The sequence below is a fragment of the Elephas maximus genome, chromosome 1 (assembly GCF_024166365.1).
Source record: "Elephas maximus indicus isolate mEleMax1 chromosome 1, mEleMax1 primary haplotype, whole genome shotgun sequence".
In the NCBI taxonomy this organism is placed as follows: domain Eukaryota; kingdom Metazoa; phylum Chordata; class Mammalia; order Proboscidea; family Elephantidae; genus Elephas; species Elephas maximus.
Genome location: NC_064819.1, coordinates 201,511,419 through 201,531,552, shown reverse-complemented (window position 1 = coordinate 201,531,552; position 20,134 = coordinate 201,511,419). Strand labels below are relative to the sequence as shown.

Sequence of the window (20,134 nt, the reverse complement as noted above, 5' to 3'; positions counted from 1 at the left end):
CATCACAGACTATTCCCTTTTTGAAATGCATTCCTTCATTCTCTACTTTACTTTTTCCTGATTTATTTCTGATCTCTCTCATTACAAATCTTTGCAGGGTTTCTCTTTCTCTGTCCATACCTGAAACATAGGTAGTTCATAACATCTGACCCTTCAAGTTAATGAGCTCATCTCTTACCATAGCTCCAACCAGGACTCTATTTTGAATTTAGCTCACATTTTCAAGTGCCCGATGACACTGGGCATGTCCTACTGGATATCGCATCCCCAGAATCTTTTTTCACTGTTGTAAAAATACAGATAGCATGACATTTGCCAATTCAATATTTTTCACGTATATGATTCCATGACACGAATTACATCATTCCCCAGAATCTTAAATACAACACCTCACTTCACCACTCCATCCTCAAACTGCAATTGCTTTCTTAGTAATCTTAGATTTTAGATAACTACATCATATTCACCTCAGTTTTGCATGTCATAAGAATAGGAGTTATCTCTTCATTCTCCATATTTAGTTGATTTCCAAGACTTCTTAAATATTTCTCAAACCAATCTTCATTTCTTCTCCAATGTATTTGCCTTACTGCAGTCCTTGAATATCTCTAATACTAAAAAAAAAAAAAAACTAATACTAAAAAAAAAAAAAAATACTAAGGAGACTCTTAATAAGGGAATGTTACTATTACAACAGCCTTCTAAGTGGTGTCTCTCCACCTTCAGTTCCCTTTAATTTTCCCCACTTCTCCAGAATTTTCTTTGTAAAGTAGAATTATGAGTGCATCACACCCTTGATTAAAATCCTTTAATGGCTCAACTTCTATTAGATCGTCATTTAATATAATACAGAAGCTTTTCATTACCTAAGCCCAAATTGCCTTCCAGATTTCCATCTGTTATGGATTGAATTGTGTCCCCTGAACAATATGTTGAAACCTGAACCCCCGTACCTGTAAGTAAGGCCCTGTTTGGAAACAGGGGTTTTCTTTTATTATGTTAATGAGGTCATACCAGAGTAGGGTGAATCCTAAATCTAATTACTTCTGAGTGGTGTTTTATAAAAAGAGCAGAATGGACACAGACACGCAGGAGGAAGAGATCATTCAAGGAGTTGTCTACAAACCAAGGAACGCCCAGGGCTACTGATAAGGAAGCACTTTCCCTTAGAACAGATGGCCTGATTTTGGTTTCTAGCTTCCAAAACCATGAGGAGATAAATTCCTGTTCTTTAAAGTCACCCCGCTTGCAGTATTTTTTGTTATGGCAGCACTAGGTAACTAAGATATAATCTGCTATGCTTTATCTAAATAAATTTATGTATAGATCCCTAAAAGTTTATGATTACCTCTGATTTCATGAACATTTATATGCTCTTCCTTTTGCCTGGATGTCCTTTCCCTTCTTGTCTTCCTAGTGAAATTTTACACAACTTTTTTTTTTTCAAGGTTCTGCTGACAATTCTTTTTGGAGTCCTCTGTACCCACAGTAAGGCACCTCCATTTCTGGGCTCCCACTGTGCTTTGTACAAATCTCTATCATATCACCTTTTTACAATGTCCAGGGAAGGATCTCATTCTTTGAGCTCCCTGAGGGGAAATACTATATCCTATTGATCATGATATCCACTGTGCCTAGCACAGTGCCGGACACCTGGCAGGCTCTTGGTGAATATTTGCCAAATGAATGATGATGGAAAGAACTCTAGACTCTGAAGTAGGCTATAGGGACCTGTGCTGCTCAAAATTATCTGTGTGGCTTTAAGTTTCTTTGGGTTTTAGTTTCTTTAGTCTGTGAAAAGAGGAAGTAGTGCTAGATTTTCTGTAATGTCTTTTCCACCTTTGATACTCTAAGGTTGATGTGGTTGTCTGTTATAGAGGTTGACCACCACCTGTCTCTCAATTTGTTGTGCTGTGGTAGTCTGCGTGTTACTATGATACTAGAAACTATGCTACCAGTATTTTAAATACCATCAGGGTCACCAATGGTGGACAGGTTTCAGTGAAATTTTCAGACTAAGACAGTCTAGGAAGAAAGGCCTAATGATCTACTTTTGAAAGTTAGCCAGTGAAAACTATATAGATCAGAACAAAATATTGTCCTACTGAACTCAAACATGCCAACGATTGTGGAGAGGGCACAGAATCTGTCGACATTATGCTCTGTTATGCATAGGGTTACCATGAACTGGAGCCAACTTGATGTCAGCTAATAACAACAAAGAGGCTGAAACACACACATTTTGTCTGATCACAGAATGTTTTATGAAAATTAGGAATACTGGAAGGAGAGATTTCACATAAAAATCTGAATTTCCATCATATCTTCTGAAAAATCAGATAATTGGACAATACTGGTCCAATTTTGCTGAAAGGCTGTAGTTGATTCTAGCTGAATCATGCTGTCCCTTTGGATGGGGTGTGTGCTTTCTCCTTAACCAGCATGCCCACCTCTCCCTATTTCACCCACCTCTTCCTATTACCCCTACCTCATTGAGGCAGTATGTAAGTTGCTGCTTATTATCCCACTTTTAAAGTAGTTTTCTTTACTAAAGATGAGAGAAAAAACATTTCTTGGACCTATTCCTCTGTCAAAATGAGAAAATGAGGAATAGACTGAGATACTTGATGTCTTAGCCCTGACTGACCTTACTAATTTATGTATATTGTTTTTACATATAACAGGAAACCCTGGTGGCTTAGTGGTTAAGTGCTACAGCTACTAAACAAAAGGTCAGCAGTTCAAGTCCACCAGGTGCTCCTTGGAAACTCTATAGGGCAGTTCTACTCTGTCCTATAGGGTTGCTGTGAGTCTGAATCAACTCAACGGCAGAGGGTTTGGTTTTTGGTTTATATGTATAACATGGAGGCCCTGGATGGGGCAAAGGCTTAAGCGTTTGACCACTAACAGAAAGGTTGGTGGTTCGAACCTACCCAGAGACACCTAGAAGAAAGGCCAAAGACCACAGCTTTGACAACCCTATAGAATGCTATTCTATTCTGTACACATGGGGTCACCATGAGTCCAAATCAACTTGAGGGCAACGTTTTTTGTTTTTTGGTATGTAAAACACCAAACACAGCAACCCTATGTGTTACAGGCTAGTAACCTTTACGCAGTAGTAATCTTTATACAGATAACCAGGCCTTTTATTCTATGGTACCAATGGGTGTGTTCAAACCGCCAACCTTTAAGTTAGCAGTTGCCATGAGTTGGAATAGACTCCACGGCGGCAACTAACAACAACAAACACCAAACAATCTAGAATTTTTTCAGGTAGTACCAACCCAAAATGTTCTGTCCCCCCCCCCCCCCCCACACCCAAATCTGGACTTTAAATATCATATATCCTGATGATCCTTTCAGGAACTATCATTGTCTTAATATAGGGAAAGGCCAAGCCAATTTATCTTCTAATTAATGCAGTGAATTATTTTTTTTTCACCTGAAGCAACTGATGCATTGCATTATACTTATGTTTGCATATTTGTCATTAGAACATTCCCAGCTCTTTTCAAACCCTATGAAAACTGCGCCTGACCTTCAAGAATGCTTAGGATGGCTTGTCTGTACAACGAAAACTTGGTTACTAAGTGAGCACACCGAAGTGGCTCTTCACTTACTCTTTCATCGTTCCCGCTAGGTTCGTGTAACGTGTTTCGACACCTTCACGGGGCTGTGAATACGGGTCTATTACCGGTTAGGAAATAAGCATGAGCTGATGGGGCGGGGTGAAGACACGTGTCCAGGAAGACTGGCTTCGCCAGATAAAGAAGACAGCTGCCCTCCACGTCCTCCCCTTCTTTTTTGCAAGCAGGCTAAGGCGTTCATCATCAGTAAGTCAGGCCGAATGAAACACCTCCACGCCAGTGTTGCTGGTACCCCCGCCATTCCTTAGCTCCTAACCAGAAGGGGCGGGAGAGGGACGCTGTCACTCAGCCCCGCGGACCAATGGGAGAGAAGCGAGCCCCGCCTCCTTCCCTGAGCTGAGTTGCAGGCATGCGCATTGGACTTGCCAGCGCCACCGCCCATCAGCTGAGAATTGTAGCGCTCTGAGGGTGGGTGACCGTGTCCGGAGGAGGAGGAAGCAGAGCAGATCTGGGTAAGACGACCCCGGGGAGGGGACGCCCTGGCCCGGTGTCCCGGAGGCGCGGTGCCCCTGCTGCGGCTTCCGCGCCTCCTTGTTTGTGCGCGTTGTCAGGTAGCCGCCGCCCAGCGTTCTGCGGCGGCAGATCGCGAGGGTTGGGCCCGGGCTCCAAAATCGCCAGCTCCTGCCCACGCCCCCTGGCCCGGGGCGGCACACATTCCTGGTGTGCTCGGCCGGCGCCGCGGGGAGAGCAGGGGCGGCCCCGGCCGGCCCGGCCAGCCTGGCGCCCGCCGCGCTTCGCTGCATCCGGGCAGCTGCGCCCGGTCCCGCTGGCAGAGGCGCACTGGCGGGGCGGACGCGGAGCGACGCGGCAGAGCTCCGGCATCCAGGGACCGTCTAGACCAATACTTGTGCCTCCTGGAAACGCTTGGGCCTCTTCCTCTTTTTATCTCGGGGATTTAATCAACACACTTTAAAGTACTCTTCCTGAACAGAGAGGAACTGAAAAATATGTGGCTATAGTAAGCAAACCATGTATGTTTATTGAAGAAGCTCATCGTATTCGGTTTGCTATTTGGTTTGATGACATTGGTTGACACCCCAGCTTTCTTTGACCTTAATACTTGTCTTTAGCAGGTTTACTTAAAGACCTTTAAAACTACATAAAATATCCCAGAAATTTTTTTCCCCTTGTCTTCTAGGTAGCTTACTTTCTTGAAAACCTTTCTCTCTCTCTCTCTCACACACACACACAAATATACAAGAAGAAGAAGAAAAAAGCACATTGCCTTTCTGGTCAAATGCTGTATTTTTTCTTTCAGGTTTCTTACATTTGCTTGGCTCATATATTTACATTACTTTTTGTTTACTTCAGATTATTGTGTCCTGTCTATATAATTTCTTTTTTTTTTTTTTTTTGGTCTATATAATTTAAAACTTGCACGAAATCTGGAAGACAAGCACGTAATTATGAAATATTGTGCTGTTTAGTAACATAGATGGACACTTCTGCTCTGGGGAAGCCTGACCTGCACCTGGGCAGAGACTGGTCACAACAGTGTTAAACTGTGTCTTGTGACAGGTGGCTTTGCAGGCCACTTTGAGAAATTAACCTCCTACTTTGTTTGTGACTAGTTAAGAATTATGCTCTAGTTTCAAAGTTTCTGTGGAAGTTAATATGATACCATATTAACTCATTGTCCACATCATCTTTTTTCTTCAAACATTTTACTTCTTCTCCCAATAATAGTCAGCCCTATAAATTCAAAATAAAGAGGAAATGTTTGAATTTTGGTTATACCCTCAAACTTCAGCTAAGTGCCGGTGATCGAAAAGTAAATCATAAGATACCTTTGTAAGTCTCAGTAAAGTCTGTTGTGATTCCATTTAATTTGACAATTTAGTGTATGAAAGGGTAATCCATGGTATTATAAACTAAAACCAAAGAGTATAATAGTTCAGTGATAGAGGAGCTGAGCTTAAAGAAGTTGGTGGAACTCCTATGCCTCAGGTGCTGTGCATACCACAAGTCAAGGTCTTTCATATTTATATTCCAGAGGTAGGATTAGATAATAAACAGTATACTGATTAAATCATTTTAAATAGTGGTGAATGCTATGAAGCAGTGAGAGAGATTGACAGAGAGTGGCACAGGTGGTGAACTCAGGTCAGATGGAGAAGGTTTCTCTAGCATAAGACCATACTGATAAGAAGAAGCTCCATCACAGTCACATGGAGATCATGTGGAAGAGCCCTCTAGGAACAGGAAATGACCCTGAGCAAAGGCGGGAGGCAGCAGAGAGCCTGGGATGTATCAAGAGCTGCAAGAAGGGACTGGAATTCAGTGTCTTAGAAATAGTAATATTTACCCTCAGACAGAGTGTGTGTTCCTATACTTCTCTTCATTGATTCAACAAATATTTATTAAGCACTTAATTTGTAGCCAGGTACTGAGGATAGAGCGGTCCCCAAAATAGACAGCCCCTCTCCCAGCCCTGGAACTTACATGTTATGGCATAGGGTGGAAGGACGTCCAGTGCTTTTTGCTGGTGCTCACAATTAGGAACATGAAACTCACCATTTCAATCCCTTTGCTTATGATAAATTTAAAGAGCATGAAGGTTTATGGTTAATGCAAATCAAGGATTCTACAGTATGTCCAGTAATAACTGAGGGTAGTGTTTGACATGCAAGATTCTGTTATAAAATTTCCTTTGTTCTTTGTGCTCTTTAGAAGCAGATGAGAAGACTCACTATGTTTATTGCACTTTGAGCCTCCCTCCCCTTATTTCTCTTTATAGTGTTTTTATATCTTCAGAGAAAGATAATTTTTGCGGTATCTAGATGAGCGCCGACTAACAGAACTTTCTGCAGTGATGGAAATGTTCTATACCTATGCTGTCCAATTCAGTGGCCACTAGCCACATGTGGTTATTGGACACTTGAAAGGTGGCTAGTACAACTGAGGAACTGAATTTCTCATTTAACATAATTTTAATTAATTTCACATAGCCACGTATGGTTAGTGGTTACTTCGTGGGACAATGCAAGTCTAGATAATGATTATATACTTGTTATTCTGAGTGATAATAGTAAGTTGTAAAAAAAAAAAAAAAAAGGGCTCCAACTGTAAAAATGGTGTGGCAGCAGTATTGTTGTCTGACCCCATCATCTCACTTCACAAGGGGGGTGAATCAGGATTATCAGCCCATGGCTAATTACTGTGAAGCAAAGGTCAAAAATTCTTTCTTTCTCCAGCCTTTTTACCAATTCTGACACCAGCCGTCCCTCCCACGGTACTCTCTACTTCTCTGCTGGGTGTGATAATTCGTTGCAATGGCTACACAGAACTCACAGACAATACTCACGATTATGGTGTTTATTGGGAAGTAACAGGTTTCAAATCAGAATTAGGAATGACTCAGGATACAGTTCTTCAGTCAGGACATCTTCGCAGCCATGCCCACAGGCAGGCCTCTCCCTGGCCATTGGCGTCTTGACCCTGGGTCCCTTGCCTTTGGGCCAGCCCAGCCTCTGACCTGCTCAAGCAAATGTTACAGAGTTCTTTAACCCCACCAGTAAGTGCCCAGAGGCATTCCACTCGGCCAGTAAGCTTCTGCCCACAGGTGCTTAACTCTCTGGCTCTGTGGGTTAGTGACCCTAGCTCTGACAAGTGCCTGGAGGCACCTTACTCTGCCAGTAAGGGTCCTGCCAGAGGCATTCAGTTTTCTTGCTCCATGGGCTAGGAAGCTCACTGTACCATCTCCTGTCAGTCTCCTGGTTCTGCTGCCTCTGCTGCCGCCTTTCTGTGCCTTGCTTCTCACCATCTTTCACTGTCTCTGGTGTCACAGCTCTCTCTCACTCTCTCTCTGCCTCCTGGGGTCTAGGAGGTTCTCAGCAAAGGGATTCCGGGTCCAGAGGACATGCTTCACTCCTAGCTCTTTCTTGGTGGTAGCTAGGAGTAGCTTCCCTTCCTGCTTCTGGGATGGCAAAACTGACCAATTCCTTTGTTAGGGTTCCATACACCTTATTTGCATGTCTTCACCCCCACAAGGGTACCATGAAGCTTATCTGCATTATTAGCAAGCTGTCCAATCCCCTTGGTGGGCCACAAGCACCTTATTTTACATAATCTCACCCAATCATTTGGTGGGAGTTACAAGACTGGTGAGAAAGGCCATATAAAAGAGATCCATTGCATCTCATAAGTATTCTAAATGGGCTTTCAAAAGTATTCAATAAGAATAGTGCAGCTTTGGGCTAGGCACTGGAGACTGATGTAGAAAGCAAATATCTGTATAACTGCCATTGATTTAGCCTATAGATAAAGGTCATGAACTTTTAAGTCAGTTTATAGTTAGCCATCATGTATTTGTGTATATTGTGTTTGTTATTAGTCATCCAGTCGGCTCCAACTCGTAGTGACCTTACATATAATAGGAGGAAACTATGCCCAGTCCTGTGCCATCTTCATGATTGCTGTTATGTTTTGAGTCCATTATTTCTGCTACTGTGTCAGTCCAACTCAGGGAGGGCCTCTCTCACCTTCTCGGACCCTTCATTTTGCCAAACATGATGTCTTCCACTATATGAAATGTAAACATTTCCCTCAAGTAGCTAAACTCATTCAAGGCAGTAGTCTGTAAGGAAGAGATGTAACTCTTCCTGACTCCCTGCTACCTACTTAATAATCCTTCAAATTGCTTAAAAGTAGCAGACTTCATTAAAATTGCATTTATCTCCCTTTGCAGTTAACAAACTTTAACACCACCAACTATAGCATAATGTGAATTTTAAATGTGGTCTTAAAACACATACATGGTAATAGACAGCTGTATCGAATGATAATGCAAGTAGCTGTTGTGTTTCTGTTATACAAAAAAGCCAGGCTCTAAACTCTGTTGATTGATCCTGACTTAGTAGTGGTCCTTTTAGCTTTAAATGTTACTTTGGTTCTACAAGGCAGTTAGGTAAGCAGATATTAGTAAAAGGACCAGGAATTTTATTTGATTTCAAAATGCATTTGTGGACCTGGAGAGATCTGAATAGGAGGGTGATCTGAACTTGTTGAACAGAGAGAGGCCTTTCTGATATCGGAAGTATGGGACCTATTTTTCATTCTGTCTCCCAGTAAGCTGTCTATCTTGGTGGGCCATTCCCACTGCCCCAGGAACGCATCCTGCTCACCCCCTGCCTTTGTCCATGTTGTTTACCCATTATTTTAAGGAGCCCTGGTGGCGCCATGGTTCAGAAATTTAATGGATTAAAATTTTAAAGCATATAATTCACAGGCCTTTATCCCCAAAGAATTTGTCGTTGGTATCCATGGACAGAGCTGCATAGATGAGCTGAGAAAAAAATACACTTAAAATCATGGACCTTAAACCATACAGAAACATTAACTCAAAATGAGTCATAGACTTATGCAAGAGCTAAAACTCTTAGAAGAAAGTACAGGAGTAAATCTTTGTGACCTTGGGCTAGGCAAAGGCATCTTAAATAACACCAAAAGCACAAGTAAGAAAAATATATATAGATAGATAAATTGGACCTCATCAAAATTAAAACCTTTTTGCTTCAAAGGATAGAATCAAGAAAATTAAAAGACAGCCCACAAAATGGTAGGAAGTATTTGAAAATACTGTATCTGATAAGGGACTTGTATCTAAAATATGTAAAGAACTCAAACAACTCCATAGTAAAGAAAACAGCCCACTTAAAAAATGTGCACAGGATCAGAATAGACATTTCTCCAGAGAAGCATACAGATGGCCAGTAAGCACTTGAAAAAATGCTCAGCATTATTAGCATTCAAAAAAGGCAAATCAAAACCGCAACAAAATTCCATTTCATATTCCTTAGGATGGCTATTGAGCCCTGGTAGCACAGTGGTTAAGAACTACAGCTGCTAACTAAAAGGTCAGCAGTTCGAATCCACCAGCCACTCCTTGGAAACCCTGTGGGGTGGTTCTGCTATGTCCTGTAGGGTCACTATGAGTCAAAATTGACTCAACAGTAATGGGATTTTTTTTTTTTTAGGGTAACGTAATAAAAATAAATGAATAGATAACAAGTGTTGGCAAGGATGTGGAGAAATTAGAACCCTCATATATTTTTGGTAGGAATATAAAATGGTGCAGCTTTGGAAAACTGTCCGACATTTCCTCAAAAGATTAGAGTTACCGTATGACCCAGCAATCCCTGTCTAGGTATATACCCAAGAGAAATGAAAACATGTCCGTTTGTGTATGTCCATGTACACACTTGTACATGAATATATTTATAGCAGCATTATTCATAATAACCAAAAAGTGCAGTTAACCCAAATGTCTATCAACTAATGAATAGATAAATGTGGTATAATTGTACAGGGGAGTATTATTTGGCAATAAAAAGGAAAGAAGTAATGATGCATACTGTAAAGTAACATGGATGGACCTTGGAAACAGGTAAAAAGAAGGAAGCCAGTCACAAAGACCACATATTATATAATTCCATTTGTATGAAAATTCCAGAATAGGAAAACCTATAAAGACGTGTTAGTGGTTGCCTAGGGCCAGAGTATGTTGGGGGAAATGGAGAGTGACTGTTAGTGGGTACAGGGTTTCTTTTTGAGGTGATGAAAATGCACTAATCTGATTGTGGTAGTGGTTGCCTTGTGTTTGTTAGATGCCCTTGAATTAGTTCCGGCTCATAGCGACCCTGTGTACAACAGAACGAGACTCTGCCTAGTCCTGCATCATCCTCAAAATTGTTGCTATTTTTGAGCCTATTGTTGTAGCCGCTGGGTCATTCATCTTGTTGAGGGCCTTCCTTTCTTTGGCTGACCCTCTACTTTGCCAAGCATGACTTCCTTTTCCAAGGACTGGTCCCTCCTGGTAACGTGCCTCAGTACGTGAGATGAAGTCTTGCCACCCTCGCTTCTAAGGAGTATCCTGGCTGTACTACTTCTAAGACAGATTTGTTTGTTCTTCTGGCAGTCCATGGTATATTCAGTATTCTTCACCAACACCATAATTCAAAGGCTGGCCTTCCTTTTTCGTTGTCCAGCTTTCACGTGCATATGAGGCTGTTGAAAATACCATGGCTTGAGTCAGGTGCACCTTAGTTCTCAAGGGAACATCTTTGCTTTTTAACACTCTAAAAAGGTCTTTTGCAGCAGATTTGCTCAGTGCGGTGTGTTATTTGATTTCTCGACTGCGTCTTCCATGGGCTTTGATTGTGAATCCAAGTACAATGAAATCCTTGACAACTTCAATAGTTTCTCTGTATATGATATTGCACAACTCTAAATATATTTAAAAAACCATTGACTTGTACACTTAAAATGGATGCATTGTCTGGTATGTGAATTATGTCTCAATAAAGCTCTTATTTAAAAAAAATAAAAGGTACAGAACTTAGAGGTCCAGTTGGTGCCTCAGAGGATAATCAGGATGGTGTTGGTCTCATTGAATCCCCAGATGCGACCTTGTTCTGTCTGGGTCCCACGTCTTCAGGTTTCTTGCTGGCCCAAGTCCAAGGCTACTTGAAACAAAGTTTACTCTTGCCCCCTGCCCCTAGCAGTTCAGCTCTCTGAGTTGAGGTTTGAGTTTACCCTTTTGTTAAATTGTTTGGATTTAGGGAGGGTGATGGGCCCAAAGTAGATAAACTGATCCTATGAAACAATGCGGAGGAATGAAGAGCCTCTAAAAGCTTCCAGGGCCACCATGGTGGACGGGCAGCTTTCACTATGCACCAGTGTAAGGCACGGAACCTGCACTGTTCCACCAGTCTCAACAGTTCACCTGTTGTACTTTTCACCAGTACTATCCCTTTGAGAACAAAGACATGTGTCTCATTATGGCCTCTTCTCCTCTACCAGGTACCTACAGCAGCTTCTTATTGGAACATTTTAACTCAGCCTAACAACCACTGCCCTCCCTTTTCTGTGACACTGGTTTTGTGTGGTAGCAAGCATGAGTAGCTTTGGAATCAGAATGGATTGAGTCCCACCTCCACCTTGTGCTAGTTGAGTTACCTTGGACCAATTAATTTTTATGAACCACAGTTTGCTCATCATTAAAGCAAGGATAATGCTACCTACTTTAAGGGAAAGGTTGTAAAAATTAAAAGATAATCTGTGGAAAGCTTATCACTTCAAAGATGTGCTGTAAATGTTAGGTCATTCTGCTCTTTCTCTTTCTGTTTTGTCTCCCCCCTCCTTGATTCAACAGTGAATCATCTGGTCCAGGGTTAACCAGGGACCTCCACTTCCTTTGGTAAATACCCAACTGCATTTGCCCTTTCCACATGTTCTAGGCCTATCTACTCCAGTCTTCATGTCTTTGCCTTTATTGTTCTCATACCAGCCATACACAGGTATGTGTATTTCATACATCCTTTCTAGATAATTTTTGGCTAGTACTTAATGTTTTACTGTTTTGTATTTTTTTTTTTTTGCTGTTTTACATTTTAACTTTATCCTGTCTCCTAAATTACATTCTTTATCTTTGTTTTTGTTTATTTTTATCTCCCAAGTCCTTAGTTTAACACTAAGCATGTAGCAGGCTCTTAGAGAGTTGGCTTGGAAACTGCCCATTACTTTGTGGCGTTCCAGTGCATGCTCAGAGGAAAGACGGGTGCAGGGGGAGTTGAAATTCTTTCCTGTGCACCATCTTGTGTGCAGGGACACCCTTTTTGGATCTTCTTTCCAAACCCTGAGTGGTGGGGTATGCATCGAAGAAGAAAAGAACTTCATTTTACTTCCTTCCTCTAGCAGGATCCCCACTTTGCTTCCTATCCTAAGATGCTGGCCTCCGAAGAGGAGAGCTGTTTGTTCTCTCTGCTTTGTGGGGAAGGTGTGATGAGCATTTTACAGGACATCTTTCTCTTCTTGGTAGTTGACTTTGCTATCTCAAATTTGACCTTTTTTCGTTTAAAATCAGAGATCTATTAGTCATATGTTCCTGAGTTCTTCCTTTGTGTGTTAAATTCCATGTAATGACGTTTCTAGGGATAGCCTGAGGCCTGTATTCATTGAACAAATATGTAAATGCTTGTTCTGTGCCAGGAAGTGTCCTAAATGTTGGGAAAAGAAAGACACAATATGTAAGGCTTACTTTATAGCTGTTTACAGCTTAGTTAAGGAGAAAATATATAAACAATTAAAATGATATACACAAAAGGGGCCTCATAACTCTGCCTTAGAGAGATAAAGGAAGTTTTTAAAGGGAGTATGCAATTTGAACCTTATTTTAATTGCTTAACATATTTAACATGACTCTGTCCTTAAAAGACCAGGTTTTTCCCCTAGACCTGAGAATTTTGTTGTTTGTTGTATACCTTTGCTAGATTCTTTTGTTAAATTAATGAAGTTTATACTTAGAACCTCTCAGATTGATAACATAGACTATATACCAATAACTTTGAAAATACAGTTATGTGACTGACTTTTCCTTTTTATTGTTTAGGTGACTGCTTGGAAAACAATCTCAAGAGCCTACCATCATCTGATGAAATTAGTGAATAAGCAAATAAGCCATGTCTTACACTCCAGGAATTGGTGGTGACCCTGTCCAGCTTGCCCAACGCATCTCTTCCAACATCCAGAAGATCACACAGTGTTGTGAGTTGATTTTTAAATTAACTTGATTCTTAATTGAATTGAACTTGGTGGAGGTTCATGTAGAGTGCCAAGGGCAGGCACATAGTACATTATCTCATTAATGAAGTAAAGATTGAAAAGGATAAATACGTAGATTTGCTATAAAACCATTTGGCTCTAGATAAGATTAATGAGAACTTGTTACTAAATTCCATAGTTTTAGAACTGCAACACACTACCAAGACCTTAAAGGGTATATGTTTATTAAAAATAAGGCCTAATTGGATATAATTTTGGTTAATTTTGTAAAGGACAAATACATGATACGTTATTAAGGAGCAGGGAAGAATTTAAGGGGAAACATTTTAACTATGGAGCCAGATGTTGTAAAAAGTAACTACCTGTATTTACCACAAACTACATTTGCTACATTTGTCAGAGACAAAATACCAGTAGAATGACCCAATGTAATATTCCTTATTTTGTTAGAAAATATTGCTCTTTTTAGTATATATAAAATTTAAAAAGAAAAAAAAAATCAGTGTAACAGATTTGGATTTTTTTGTTCCTAATCACAGGCGGTCACATAGAGTGGATTACTCTAATCAGCTTTCTCCCAGTATTTGGTACTTTGGGCATTACCTCAACCCTGAAACTGTCAATACAGCTTCCTCCTTCAGCCTACTTCCTTGTGGTTACATTCTTTACAGGAATGTGTGAACACACTGCCGAAATACAGGGTGATTTCAAATGACCGTATTATGTATATTCATCTAATCATTAACTTCCCAACAGTTTTTACTGTACCTGGTTGGTTTAAATGTGATGTCATTGATTTTTGGAGGGAAAAGTAATTCAGTGAGGATACAGATGACTCTAAAAAAGAGCTGCTGTGCACAGCTGTGTAAAATAACTTGTATTCTGATTTAGGGTAATTCTTGTTTTCTTTGGCTGTTCTTAGAGTAGCAAGGCAGTGAATAGCATGAAAGTCTTATGTTGCCCACAACTGGTATTGTGGGGATAGTATATCATCACGAATTGTTCCAGTTTGTCCCAGGGCACCAGCACTGGCTCCACCTTGCTCTTGTGGCTTCAGATCTGTTCTGATGAGAGCAGCCAAAGAACCTCTACTTTTTATGATTCCCTTGCTGCTGGGGAGATATGTCCCTGGTATGCCTCAGGTGAATCTGCTCTGCTACCTGGGTGAAAATTAAGGGTGCCTATAATTTTAATTTACATGTGTAGAAAGTCAGGAACTTTATTCAAGAAAGGAGACCAAGAGGTCTTATTCCAAAAAATAGGGCAACTATCCTATGTTGACAAAGGTGAGCTATGTCAGGCATTGAGGGAAGAGGATGTCTTGAGTGGAGAGGCAACGTCTCTGGAATGACTGTCCTGAGATTATAGAGATAGAAAACACTTGGTGGTATGAAAGACTTATGGATTGGAGATTGTGGATGAATATGAACTGAAAGGGGGTAAGGCTTAACTTAAACCAGGACACACTCCCTGAGAAAAGGATCAGTTCATCCAATCAGATGAGAAGTGGTTAAATTGGGTCAGAGCTGAATATTCATGGCATAGTATGATAGCTGAGTGTGAGACTGCATTATGATCCAGGGCAATCATGGAACGGTGGATAGTGACAAGACCCATAACTGTCCCACGTGAAGAGCTGTTAAAGAGACTGGGACTCCTCAGCCAAGAGAAGGTACAATCACCTCCTGTAGATGTTTGAATCACTATCGTGTGCAAAACAGAAGAAATGTGTTCTGCATGAACATAAAAGCAGTTGCTGTCAAATCGATTCCAACCATGGTGGCCCCACGTGTGTCAGAGTGGAACCATGCTCCATAGAACTTTCAATGGCTGATTTTTTGGAAGTAGATCACCAGGCCTTTCTTCCGAGGTGCACCTGGGTGTATTCAAACCTCCAACCTTTCGGCTAGCAGCCAAGTGCATTAACCGTTTGCACCACACCAAAAATAAAAACCTGTTGCCATTGAGTCGATTCCGACAGGGACTTCAAATAGTTGCTGTCAAGTTGATTCCAACTCATGGTGACTCGACACGTGTCAGAGTAGAACTGTGCTTCGTAGGGTTTTCAACAGCTGATTTTTCAGAAGTAGATCACCAGGCCCTTTCTTCCAAGTTGCCTCTGGGTGGACTCGAATCACCAACCTTTTGGTTAGCAGCCAGGTGCTTAACCAGTTGTGCTGCCGACATAAAGCTGTCTACAAATAAATAGAAGCTACAGGGCATCAGACTTGAACTTGAAAAGGAAAGGTTTTTGAATAACCAGAGTTGTTTGCGGGTAGAGTTGCCTGCTTTAGGAAGAAAAAGATCCCTGTTACTAAAAGTGACTGGCATAGAATGGTCAGATACTTCCCAGGTCTATTGTTAAAAGTTTTAAACATTGGCATAATGGTTCTGATTAGGTGACTTTTAATTCTGAGATTCTGTCTTGATTCATTCACACAAACAATTTACTGAGCATCTACTGTTTGCTACGTACTGTTCTAGACTTTGGGAATATAGCAGTAAACAGATCCATAAGGCCCTGCTTTCATATAGCCTACAGTGTAGTAAGGAGAAACAGGCAGTAAGCACAGTTAATGAACAACTTGATTTCCTGTGAAGAAAATAAAATGGGGGTGATGTGAGAGTGAGTTACTGGGGGAGGTGCCTTAGTTTACATGGTCTCCTGAATGAGGATGAGAACAGAATGGTGGTGAGAAGATACAGGGACAGAGACGGAGCATTTCAGATGGGCGAATGACTAGTATTAAAAATCTTAAAACTGTGCAGAGCTTGGGGTCTTCAGACAATTGGAAAAAGAAAAAAGACTGTATAGGTAGAACACAGCACCTGAGAGAAGGAATGTCAGGAGATGAGATTAGAGTGGAGACTAAGGTGGCTCACGTAGGGACTTTTGGGCCCTGTGGAGATTTGGTTCGAAGAGGCAGTGAGAATCCACTGGAAGATTTTAAACTGGGGAGAGACAATCAGATTTGCATTTTGAAAAGACTACATTGGCTGCTGCTTAGAGAACAGACTTTGAGGAAATACGAGGAGCAGGAAGGGGATATGCAGGCGAGAGACGATGTTGGCTAATCACACATCGTGGATTATTCTAGTCAGCTTTCTCCGAGTGTTTGGTCCTTTGGGCATTACTTGCATTCTTTGGGTATGCTAATCAGTTTCCTTCTTCAGTCTACTTCCTTACGATTACTTTCTTTACAGGAATGTGTGAACACGCTGCTGAAATACTAGATGGTTTCAGATGACCATACTGTGTATAGTCATCTAATCGTTAACTTCCCAATAGTTACTCCTCTACCTGGGTGATTTAAATGGGTTGTGAGTGATTTTTGGAGGGAAAGGCAGCTCAGTTAGAATACAGATGGTCCTAAGAAGGAGCTGCTATGCACAATTGTAAAATATCCCTTGTTCTGATTTGGGGTCATTCTTGTTTTCCCTGGCTGCTCGTAGAGGAGCGAGGCAGTGAATAGCATGGCAGTCTCGTGTTGCCCACAACTGGCGGCAGCAGAAACGGAGACAAGCGATGGATGTCTTTTGAGGTGGAGCCAACAGAACTTGCTGATGCATGTAGGCAGGGTGGGAGAAGAAGAGAGGAGTCAAGGGTGGCTCCGCGGGTTTTGCTTTGAGCAGCCAGGTAGACGGCGGTGAGTATGTACTGAGATAGGAAAGACGAAGGTTCAAGAGAAGTGGGGAAGAATTTTGTTTCGGCCAAGTAAGCTTTGAGATGCCTTTTGGACAACTAAACGGAGATGTCAGATATCTAGTTTGGATTTGTACATTTGGATTTCAGGGTGTCATCAGAGTATAAATGGTATTTAAAACCACAGGCCTAAAATAATCCCAAAGGAATGAGTGGAGTTAAGAGAGGAGATCTGTGGCATTAAAAATATAGATGTTGGGATTGACAGGGAGAAAGGAGCACAAAAAGTCTGAGAAGGAGTGAACAGTGATGTAAGAAGAAAAGTCAGTATATGGTGAATTTCCAAAAAAAAAAAAGTTTCAAGAATAAGTAAGGCACCATCTTTGTCTAATGCTACTGAAAGCCTGAGTAAGAGGGAAGCAGAGACTCAGATTCGCACAATGGAGATCACTGATAACTTTGAAAACAGTATCCCTGTTTCAAGTATAAGGAGGAAGAAGCATATATTCCTTCCATCCCAGAAGCCTACTCACGTCTGCTTATGTTATTGACCAGAACCAAGGTTGTAGGCATTAAAAAATATGGCTACACCTAGCTGCTAAGAAGGCTGAAAGGACTGCAGCGTGCTCACAAAAATTCGGGTTGTCTTCGTTTGAGAGAGAGGGAAGAGTAGATATTAGATAGTTAACAAACACTGCCATAGAAGTAGAAATAGGGTCAAAGAAAGGTTTGTATTTTTTCACCACAAAAGAGATATTATAGCATTTGTATTCTAGTGGATGTGATCCAGAAGAAAGGAAGAAATTAGAAAACAAAAAAGTGAAGGTGTAATTCAAAAAAAAATGTTTTTGAAAGAGGGTTTGGGGGATGGAGCACTAAGTAAGTGGTTTGTCTTTGATAGGAACAGGGCAGTTCCTTCTCTCTACAGGGCCAAGTGTGCTCTGGGTGATAAGTGTGATGGGTAAAGATGGATGAGTCCCTGTCTGAGTGGGTCTCTTTTTGAATGAAATATGAGGCCAAGTCATCTGATAGAGAATGGGCAGGAGGGTTGTCGAAAGTCATGGAGAGAGAAAAAAGTTGACTACTTGTAGCTTTGATAACTGAGAGACTGAATGTACTGGGGAAGGAGAGAAGGGTTGTTGACAGTTAAGTACTTATTTGAGATTTGGGGTTATGAATTGAGTGAAACCAGTCAGCACTGTGTATTTTTTCCAACTCTGAGATTCAATGTCTAGGTGAAATGAAGATTTAGATAGAGTAACTTACCGTAAAAAAAAAAAAATCTAACCTACCATCCAGTACGAGTTACTGGTAAACCTGCAGAAACCACATGGAAGTGAAAGGCAGAAGTGTGAGATTTCAGTTCACATTTTTTTCCCCCAGCTGGTAATGCTAATAATACTGGATATGATTAAATAAAATGATACTTTGCACCACATATAGGTGCTTTTCTTCACCGTACTTTTGCATTTTTTAAATTTTGTGTCAGTACAAATTATTGTTAGGTGCCGTCAAGTTGGTTCCAAATCATAGTGACCCTACATACAACAGAACCAAACACTGCCCAGTCCTGCATCATCCTCACAATTGTGGTTGTGTTTGAGTCCCATTGTTGTAGCCACTGTTTCAGTCCGTCTCATTGAGAGTCTTCCTCTTTTTCTCTGACCCCCTACTTTACCAAGCATGATGCTCTTCTCCAAGGACTGGTCCCTCCTGATCACATGTTCAAAGTAGGTGACATGAGACATGAAGCCTCCCCATCCTCTCTTTAGGGAACATTCTGGCTGTACTTCCTCCAAGACTGATTTGTTCATTCTTCTGGCAGTCCATGGTATATTCAGTATTCTTTCCCAACACCATAATTCAAATGCATCAATTTTTCTTCAGTCCTCCTTATTCATTGTCCTACTTTAATATGCGTATCAGGCAATTGCAAATACCATGGCCTGGGTCAGGTGCATCTTAGTCCTCAAAGTGACATCTTTGCTTTTTTAACACTTTAAAGAGATCTTTTGCAGCAGATTTGCCCAACGCAATGCGTTATTTGATTTCTCGACTGCTTCTTCCATGGGCATTCATTTTGGATCCAAGTAAAATGAAATCCTTCGTAACTTCAATATTTTTTCCATTTATCATGATGTTGCTTTTTGGTCCAGTCGTGAAGATTTTTGTTTTCTTTATGTTGAGGTATAACCCATACCAAAGGCTGTAGTCTTTGATCTTCATCAGGATTATTTTGTTATTAAGAGGCCAATTGCAATATCTAGACCCATAGTGTATGCTTATAAAACAGCCATTCGTAAGATCAGCTAGAGTTCCACTAAGATGTGTGTCTGCTTATTTCTAAGTATTAGGAGATAGGAGAATTGTAGGGACAGAGCAACAACGGATTTGCTATGAAAAAAGTGTCAGAATTAACTAAGTTATAAGTTGAAGGAAATTGATAAATAAAAATGAGAACAGCTGACCATGAAACATAGTCCATGAGATCAAATTTTTCCATATGTATGTATTATAGTCTTACCACTAGTACAAATGAGAATTCTGGCATATGAGTAAGATTTTTTTTGTTGTTTTTTTAAAGCAAAATCAGAAAGAGGAAGATGGAGAGTGGCTAAACCTTAGTCTGGAAAATGAGCAAAGCAGATCCATTGGTAGCATAAAACCGGTTCAAAGCCCTGGCATAAAATCTGCTCATCATAATGTATGGTACAGAAATTTTCTGCTAAAGGTTATATAATATATCTGTGTGTGTGTGTGTGTTTTCCAGAAAATTTGGGAAGGCAGGACTTTTCTAAAACCCACTAAACCAAACCCACTGCCACTGAGTTGATTCTGACTCATAGCCATCCTATAGGACAGAGTAGAGCTGCCCCATAGGGTTTCCAAGGCTGTAACTTTTACAGGAACAGACTGCCACATCTTTCTCCTGCAGAGCTGCTGGTAGGTTTAAACTGCCAACCTTTTGGTTAGCAGCCAAGCACTTAACCACTGTGCCACCAGGGCTCCTTAGGACTTTTCTAGGGAGGCATAAAGTATGAACTGAAGCTTGTGTTATAAAGGTTAAGAAGTGGCAAAAAAAAATTTATGTTGAATCTTCATGGTCTGATTTTTTATTGCATGTTTCCTACAGATTAAAAGCTATTCATCCATCACAGACTTTCTTAGAACTGAAAAAAATATTATTGATGGTAATTAGCTTTCCAGGCTGTGCTCATACTTTATTTGTTAATAAAAAGGTTCAGTGTGTGGTTCTCATCCCCATAAAGTTGTTAGGACT

The 20,134-nt window shown here is 40.9% G+C and overlaps 1 protein-coding gene across 1 annotated transcript in view; it reads left to right on the top strand.

Annotated features, from left to right (window-relative positions):
• Positions 1 to 3,794: 3,794 nt before the first annotated feature.
• The window catches only part of STX7 (syntaxin 7), a 39,421-nt gene continuing 23,081 nt past the window's right edge, over positions 3,795 to 20,134 (top strand). Inside the window, exons 1-2 of the mRNA XM_049901267.1 lie at positions 3,795 to 4,102; positions 13,039 to 13,193. Coding sequence (XP_049757224.1) covers positions 13,109 to 13,193 — 85 coding nt within the window. The 5' untranslated portion in view covers positions 3,795 to 4,102; positions 13,039 to 13,108. The remainder of the gene's footprint in view (positions 4,103 to 13,038; positions 13,194 to 20,134) is intronic.